The 9,043-nt window shown below is 48.3% G+C and overlaps 1 protein-coding gene across 5 annotated transcripts in view; it reads left to right on the top strand.

Moving 5' to 3' along the window:
• Window positions 1-8,595, top strand: part of WWC1 (WW and C2 domain containing 1) — a 175,808-nt gene extending 167,213 nt beyond the window's left edge. For 2 of the 5 annotated variants that reach the window (XM_005558470.5, XM_045394495.3), the window contains 3 exons: window positions 3,590-3,841; window positions 6,668-6,792; window positions 7,778-8,595. In XM_005558470.5, the coding sequence (XP_005558527.3) occupies window positions 3,590-3,841; window positions 6,668-6,792; window positions 7,778-7,844 (444 nt within the window). In that variant the 3' untranslated portion in view covers window positions 7,845-8,595. The remainder of the gene's footprint in view (window positions 1-3,589; window positions 3,842-6,667; window positions 6,793-7,777) is intronic. The other 3 variants (XM_005558471.5, XM_005558472.5, XM_005558473.5) reach the window with 3 other exon arrangements.
• Window positions 8,596-9,043: the final 448 nt, after the last annotated feature.

A 9,043-nucleotide genomic window follows, 5' to 3' on the forward strand; every position in this document is an offset into this window, starting at 1 on the left:
AGGCTGAGGCAGGAGAATTGCTTAAACTCAGGAGGCGGAAGTTGCAGTGAGCTGAGATTGTACCACTGCACTCCAGCCTGGACAACAGAGTGAGACTCCGTCTCAAAAAACAAAAAAAGAACTAACCAACCCAACATGTCACAGTCATCAGTCAGAGAGCATCATCTGACAGGAGCCTTCCTCATACAAGACTCTGCTCAGTGTGTCTGTCATCCAGGCCCCGTGACCTTCCTGCTGGCAGAGAAGCTGGGTGCCTCTGAGCACCAGCCTGAAGCAGGGAAGCCCACAGGGAAAAGGTTGCAGATTTGCCCTGCAGAAGCCTCCCGGCCTTTCCTAGTGGAGACTGAGTTGAGCGATCCGGATGGGGTGGGGGTAGGCAAAGGAGCGACCCCTGATTTGTGTTTGACCACTAAGGACTGCAGCAGATGCAGGGGGCCCTCCCCACTTTGGGCTTTCAACACAAGTTTAAAGCAGTTCTGTCTAATGAGTTTGCAGAACTGGAAGAAACCAGGAGCCAGAATGTCAGAAAGAAAAAAAGAAAGAAAGTGAAGCAAAAGAGAGCATGGAGGGAAAAGATAGTGCCAACAGCCCCCAGTAGGGGCAGGCACCCCCCTTCTCCTGCACTGCTTGCTGACAGCCAGAATCTGGTCCTTTGCCTGACATCCTACATCCTAACAAGTCTGAGGGGTAGCTGGAGAGAGCAAGAGAGAGACAGCAACGCAGGAGGGACTACGCAGGGAAGGGAGAGTGTGTGGGTGTGGGAGAAAGTGGACGTGGCCTCAGGTGACAGAGACAACCAACTGCCCACTCTGGGTCCCCCACCCCAACCCCCTCTTCTGTAGCTGGCTTGTACTGCAGTCTCTGGAGCACCAAAAGTTACCTGGGGAGCTTGGTGACAATGCAGATTGCAAGGCCACACTTCTGACCCTTTAATTCAGGCAGCTGGCATGGGCCCTGAAAACTGCATTTTAACAAAGCTCCTTAGGAGTTTCTGGAGCAGATATTCATGATCCACCTCTGCAGAAATGCCACTGATCTCCTACTTGCTCCCCCTGCATTTCCCACAGCTCCCTTCTAAGGCAGGCCCCCCAGAAGCAGGCCCCCTTCATCACCCCCTGTTCCCTTTACCCAAGAGGATGACTTACTAAGGGAGCCCCTGATGGTGGGTCTGAGCCCACATTTCCCTCAGGTCAGGAGAGTCCAGAGGCTGGGCCTGGGCCCTTGGGCACTGCTCCTTGCTTCCACGCACTGCCTGAGCTGTTCTCTCTCTACTGCAGCCTGCCCAGCTTCTGAGACTGGACATGGGTCAGACGAAGCAAAAGAATCTTTATTTGTTGCTCTGAGTACTTGAGCCATGTAGATCACTCAGCTGAATTTCCTTGATCCTGCTCGTTTTTAAGCACAGAGCAGACCACGTTCAACCTAGAAGAGTGTTCTAGAAATTCTTCCTAGAGCTGTCTTATGTTCCTAATAGTATGCTTGCCAGCCTTGCAAAATGAGACTAGGTCTTATGGTAATGCTTCTTATGCTGTGTCTGAGATCTCCTTATTGGTCATTGTATTTGTTTTCTATTGCTACATAACAAATCACCACAAACTTTAGCAGCCTAAAATAATACAAATGCCTTACCTCACAGTTTCCGCAGGTCAGGAGTTCAAGCACAGGTTAGCTGAGCCCTCTACCCAGGGTTTTAGCAGGCTGAAACCTCTAAGTGTTAAATGGCCACATCCTCATCTGGAGGCTTGACTAAGGAAACATCTGCATCCAGGCACTGCCTCCAGTTGTTGGCAGAATTTATTGCCTTGTAGTTTTTTGCTAGCTGTCAGCTGGGGGGTTGGGGGAGCATTTTCAGCTCCTAGAGGTCAGTCTCAGGTTTTTGCCCTGTGGTCGTCTCTATAACATGCTTTATTTACTTCTTCAAGGCCAGCAGAAGAGCCCAGCCAGGAAAAGCCCAGGCCGTCTTTTAGGGGCTTACCTGATTAAGTCAGGACCACCTGGAATAATCTTCCTTTTGATTAACTCAAAGTCAACTGATTAGTGGGAGTGATAGTTCATATTCACAGGTCGCATTGGAATTGAAGGAGAGGAGATTATACAGGGCATGTATATTAGGAATGGGATTTGAGAAACCATTTTAGAATTCTGACTCCCATAGTCATGAATTACTGTTTTTTAATCATTAGTGATTTGTGATGGGAGGAGAGTTAATGGTCGAATTAATCAGGGTCTTTTACGTATAGATAACTGAAGAAACTAACTCAAATACAGCTTAAAAATGAAAGAGGGAATTGTTGTCTAATTTAATGAAGAAATCCAGGATGTTGAACTACCTTCAGGCATGACTTGATCCAAAGTTTGAAATGATGTCATCAGGCCTCAGCCCCCTTCTCATGGCATTGCTCCCTCTGTACAGCTTAATTCTCAAACAGGTCACCCCACAAGTAAAGATGATCATGATTAGTCCCAGGTTTATATCTTGAAGGCTTAGCAACATCGGTGTAAAGACACTGCCTCTGGCTGGGCACGGTGGCTCAAGCCTGTAATCCCAGCACTTTGGGAGGCCGAGACGGGCGGATCACGAGGTCAGGAGATCGAGACCATCCTGGCTAACACGGTGAAACCCCGTCTCTACTAAAAAATACAAAAAACTAGCTGGGCGAGGTTGCGGGCGCCTGTAGTCCCAGCTACTCGGGAGGCTGAGGCAGGAGAATGGCGGGAACCCGGGAGGCGGAGCTTGCAGTGAGCTGAGATCCGGCCACAGCACTCCAGCCTGGGCAACAGAGCGAGACTCTGTCTCAAAAAAAAAAAAAAAAAGACACTGCCTCTTTTCCAAGCAGTTCAGCAAAGTGCCAGAATGGAGTATTAATGGCTGGGCTTTGATAACATACTCACCTCTGAACCTGTCACTGAGATTCAGATTGGCCAGGTTCAGGTCACATTCCTATCCCTGATGCCCCACACAAAGCAGGTGGATTGAGTGCAGAGGAGGAGATCTCCAAGGGAAGGTGAGGGCATTGTTACTCTAAGGCTGGGGAAACAAATGCTGGACAAGCAGAAACAATAGGGGCCCATTACAGGAACACAAAATCAAGAAGACATAACTTCTGCCCTTAAGCGGGAACAGACCTGTATTGGGGAAACAACTTCAGAACAGTACAGTGACAGGAATCAATAACTGAGAACGTACATATGGAGGGTGCTGAGAGTACTGAAGCTGGCACAGTGTACACAGAGGGCGGGTGGGGACTGCAGCCAGCTCCCTGAGGTGGAACTTCAACTTTACCACACATGCCCGCCCTATGGGACTTAACCTCTGCAAGCCTCCTCGGTGCAGATAACCCTCAGGACCTCCTAGGTTTGTGAAAATGAAACGAGGTTATGGAAATGAAGTGCTTAGTACCATTCCTGGGACATAATAAATGCCCAGTAAACATGAGCTGAATGGGAGAATTCACAACAGGCTTCCCAGGGAAGGGGAAGCCCCATTCGAAAGGAGTGGATGCCTCCAGGTAAACAAAGAGAGGGTATTTGAGGGTCAGAGGAAGGGGCTGGGTGGGCTCACTGGGCAGAGCTCTAATAACAAGAGAAGCCATCCCCACCCCCACAGCCTTCCTCGGTCAAGTCCCTGCGCTCCGAGCGTCTGATCCGCACCTCGCTGGACCTGGAGTTAGACCTGCAGGCGACAAGAACCTGGCACAGCCAACTGACCCAGGAGATCTCGGTGCTGAAGGAGCTCAAGGAGCAGCTGGAACAAGCTAAGAGCCACGGGGAGAAGGAGCTGCCGCAGTGGTTGCGTGAGGACGAGCGTTTCCGCCTGCTGCTGAGGATGCTGGAGAAGCGGGTGAGTGCAGCCTCGAAGGCAGGGGAGCCCTGCACTCTGCCCCAAAGAGTCAGGGGCCACTGCCCCAGGGAAGAGAGGCCAGAGCTCATGATGCATCCTACAATTCCCACCACAGCTTCCACTGAGGGTGTTCCACCCATCACTCGTTCCCATCAGCAGAGGGATCCAGGAATCCCTTTGCCTACTCGACATTATGAACCTTTCACCTGGCTGCAAGGCCCATTTACTGCACTTGTTGATGTGTTTTTGTATGCAAGCCCTTACTGTTCACACATGTACTCATCATGCAGCTCTTCATGAAATACATTGGGGACCCAATCTGTGCCACAGCACACACTTTAACAGAGTAACAATAGGACACTGACCTGCCTCGGTGCCTGCCCAGGGAATCCCACAGGGCAGCCCTTGCCAAAGGAGGAGAAGGGCTGGTCACACCAGGGCCTTCTGCTAACAAGCGTGCCCTGGAGTACAAGTCTGCTGGCACCTCTGCCCTGCTATAATAAGTTTAAGGGATTTAGGGGTTGATCAAGGAGAAAAATATAACCTCAAAATGGTGTTAGCACACAAGTTTTATATTAGCTGTGCTTTTTTTTTTTTTTTTTTGGAAGACATGTTTTCTCTCTGTCGCCCAGGCTGGAGGGTGGTGGCATGATGGCTCACTGCAACCTCTATCTCCCAGGCTCTATCGATCCTCCCACCTTAGCCTCCTGAGTAACTGGGATGACAGGTGCATACCAATATGCCCGGCTAATTTTTGTATTTTCTGTAGAGATGGGGTTTCACCACGTTGCCCAGGCTGGTCTCGAACTCCTGGGTTCAATCAACCCACCTCGGCCTCCCAAAGTGCTGGGATTACAGGCGTGAGCCGGCGTGCCTGGCTTGCGCTACACTTTGACAGGTTTGCATGCCGGGGAAGCCCCTCACAGCATGAGACCTTCCAAAGGTGCTGGGGGCTACTGCCCGGTGTGGAGGAAGGCAAGGGAACTCCCAGGGGAGAGCTGGGGAAGAGGGGCCATCTAGGTTAGGTAGCTCTGCAGCACGATGGGGAGTCTCTGGGTCAGGGAACTCCAAAGCACAGCAGCAGCTCGGGGTCTCTTACAGGCCCAGGCTTTATCTATGGCTAGCAAATGTTGGGTACAATTTCACAGGGTATGCAAAACTGGAAGGTTGTATATTTAAAAGTTGCTTATTTGAGCTATATTTAAAACAACTGGAAGGGTAAAAATTTGAGTGTGGCACTAGCAGGCTTTTAAGGTCCCAACAGGTCCCGCACTGCCATGAAGAAACAATGTAGGGCCAGTATCCAAGGGCCATTCTCTACCCCTTTATGAAAAATAACACCTGCCACTCTGTGATCACCACCCACGGCAAGAAAGACCTTTGCTAGTTCTCTCTGCACACAGCCAGACTCGCTGAGAGTACCTTACAGAGGGTGCCTACCTGAACCGTCAGGACCATCAGCTGAAATCTCAGTGCTCAGGGCAGGTGGTGATGCCCTACGGCAGGAAGATGATGCTGGACTTCTTAGGCCTGGACTGATGTGGGAGCTTCAGACTGACTCTGGCAGCTCTGAAGTTCCAGAAAAGTTTATTTCTTTCTTATTTATACCCTGTTTACTTATAAACAGGATTATAACAAGAGCATTGAGGGGAAAATAGAAAATTGGAAGGCTTGATGGAGGAGAGGAAATAAATATATCCCAAACCTAAAGTAACCTAATAATAGTTAGTTATTATATTGATCTTTGAGCTTCCTGGTAGCCAAGGCAAAAAGAGATCAGAAAACAAGTGCCTATGTGCCCTACCTTAACACTTGATCTTAGTCAAAAGACTGAGAAGTAATACGTGCCCTGACTTAAGAAAAACAAACTGAGAAAACTTGACCTTTCAAATAGTAAAAAAAAAAAAAAGGTAACATCTATGACTTCTAACAAAGAACCATTGAAATGATGGCTTTATTTACCAAAATTCTGTCTTTGTGCAATGTTTTCAAGTATATGGTACATGACTATTTTAGGGCTATCTGTGGTTTGTTCTCAAAAGTGTTTGCATACATTTACATTAGGAGGAAGGGACATAGTGTTATACCCAAGCCTCTTAAGAACTACTGCATGGCTTGGGACTGGGTTTCTACCACTTCTTAGTAGTCTGACATTAAAGAAATTTCTTTTTTTTTTTTTTTTTTTTTTTTGAGACGGATTCTGGCTCTGTCGTCCAGGCTGGAGTGCAGTGGCCGGATCTCAGCTCACTGCAACCTCCGCCTCCCAGGTTTACACCATTCTCCTGCCTCAGCCTCCCCAGTAGCTGGGACTACAGGCGCCCGCCACCTCACCCAGCTAGTTTTTGTATTTTTTAGTAGAGACGGGGTTTCACCGTGTTAGCCAGGATGGTCTCGATCTCCTGACCTCGTGATTCGCCCGTCTCGGCCTCCCAAAGTGCTGGGATTACAGGCTTGAGCCACCGCGCCCGGCCTAAAGAAATTTCTTACTATGCTGGAGCCTCAGTTCCCTGGGTAAAATAGAGGTAATAATGTCTACCTTCCTGAGTGGCCTGAGGATTAGAGGTAGTACACATTTCACCAGGCAGCCCTCATCTCCTCAATTCCTCAGATCCACACAGGTATTCTGTTTCCTGGCCCCAAAAATCTACTCACTCAAACAGATGATTTGAGCACTTCCCATTATGGTTCTGAAAGAAGTGGATCCCACGGGGAGCAGGAGTGAGGGTGCCATCCCTACAGGAGCCCCCTCTATTGTGATAGGGAGTTCTCCTTGCCCCTTTCTGGAGGACCCCTCCACTGACTCAGGGCCCTGCTTGCTTTGCCCAGCAGATGGACCAAGCAGAGCACAAGGGTGAGCTTCAGACAGACAAGATGATGAGGGCAGCTGCCAAGGATGTGCACAGGCTCCGAGGCCAGAGCTGTAAGGAGCCCCCAGAAGTGCAGTCTTTCAGGTAAGCAGAGGGCCCCGACAGCCCCCTCTCCCTTTCTCAGCCAACCCACGGCCTTAGTCTTCTGTCTGTGGTCTTACTGCTCCCATCCCTTGCTCACAGAGCACTGGCTTTCTCTGTAACAGATGTTCATCCTCCGCCAAGCCATCCCTGGTGATCCATGAGCTCTGCAGCACTCTTCCCCCAGCTGTCTTTATCAGTCCCCACACAACTCGAGCTAATTTGTTAGATCCTCTTGTTTAATGAATAAGCCACCTGCTCCAGCCTTTCCTCGTAGTGTTTTCATCACTGGTAATTGTGGAGGGTTGGCTGAATGATAAATAAGCCTGTGGGTGATGGATGCTCGCTGGGCCTCCCTGGCTCTGCCTGCCACCTGCTAGGATCCCAGGGAGGTGCTTTCTTGCCATGCTGGACCCGGATGTATTCTCAGAGGGTCCCAAATGCCATTTGGCCTGGGCCTCCCATCCACGGAGGCCCTAGCATTTAGACTTCTGATGTCCTCTCAGATAAGGTACACATGTTGTGTATGTGCTAAAAAAAAATTCCTTTGTGGAATATAAACATTTAAAATGTACATTTGTACAACTATCTTTGGGCATCTCTTAACTTTTGAACAAATTGAGAATCTAAAACAAACAAACATTGGAAGTGGCCAAAGGATCCTTTTAAACTCTGAGAAGCCTCTGATTTGATTTGAACTAAGGGTCATTGTTCATGCTAATGGTCTTTAAAGCAGTGGTTCTCAACCAGGCGTGATTTCTCCCCTTGCCCCTGGAACATTTGGCAATGAGCATGCATTTTGGGTTGTCGTAACTGGAGGTCAAGGATACGGCCAGCGTCTAGAGGGTAGAGGCCAAGGACGTTGCTAAACATTCTACAGTGAATGTATAGGACAGCCCCCATGACAAAGAATTATCCTGCCCAGAATCTCAGCAGAGTAAGGTTGAAAACCCCTGCTCCTGCTCTAAAGGGATGGTCTCTCTTATAGGGAGAAGATGGCATTTTTCACCCGGCCTCGGATGAATATCCCAGCTCTCTCTGCAGATGACGTCTAATCGCCAGAAAAGTATTTCTTTTGTTCCACTGACCAGGCTGTGAACATTGACTGTGGCTAAAGTTATTTATGTGGTGTTATATGAAGGTACTGAGTCACAAGTCCTCTAGTGCTCTTGTTGGTTTGAAGATGAACTGATTTTTTAGTTTGGGTCCTACTGTTGTTATTAAAAACAGAACAAAAACAAAACACACACACACAAAAAAAAAACAGAAACAAAAAAAAAAACCAGCATTAAAATAATAAGATTGTATAGTTTGTATATTTAGGAGTGTATTTTTGGGAAAGAAAATTTAAATGAACTAAAGCAGTATTGAGTTGCTGCTCTTCTTAAAATCGTTTAGATTTTTTTCAGTTTGTACAGCTCCACCTTTTAGAGGTCTTACTGCAATAAGAAGTAATGCCTGGGGGACGGTAATCCTAATAGGACGTCCCGCACTTGTCACAGTACAGCTAACTTTTCCTAGTTAACATATTTTGTACAATATTAAAAAAATGCACAGAATCCATTGTTGGGGGGAGGGATTCAGAGGTGCATCCATGGATCTTCTTGAGCTGTGACGTGTTTTTATGTGGCTGCCCAACGTGGAGCGGGCGGTGTGATAGACTGGGCGGGCTAAGCAGCCCAGTCTATGTGGGTAACAGGCCACGCTGGTCTCAGATGCCCAGTGAAGCCACTAACATGAGTGAGGGGAGGGCTGTGGGGAGCTCCATTAAGTTTTATCTCCATCAATAAAGTGGCCTTTCAAAAAGAATCTTCCTCTTGCTCTCTTTTTCTTTCCTACCCCTCACTTCATCTGTTTCCCTGATTTTTGAGTCTCCCCTTTCCAGTCATTTCTTTCCCACCCATCCTGAGTCCTGGAAACGTTTATTTTTTTCTTTTGCCCACTGTTTTCATTTGCTCATTAAATTAAAATGACGGCTCGGCTCATTGGGAATCCACATGCCCAAGTTAGATTGGGGATATGCTCTCTGTACTGTCTCCTTCTATGGAATTCCACCCCACCCAATGAGAGCTGACTTCACCATTTCTTCATATGAGCATCATTCTGTGTCATCCCCAACCCAGGGGTAGTAGATGCTACAGCTTGTGCTTCATGCTGCTCCTGTGGCCCCTATCCCTACCAGGGTCTATTGCAGACAATCAGAAGTCAGCTTCTAACAAATAGCAACAGCCACAAATCTCTTCCTCCTTTCTCT

The sequence above is a fragment of the Macaca fascicularis genome, chromosome 6 (assembly GCF_037993035.2).
Source record: "Macaca fascicularis isolate 582-1 chromosome 6, T2T-MFA8v1.1".
Lineage (NCBI taxonomy): Eukaryota > Metazoa > Chordata > Mammalia > Primates > Cercopithecidae > Macaca > Macaca fascicularis.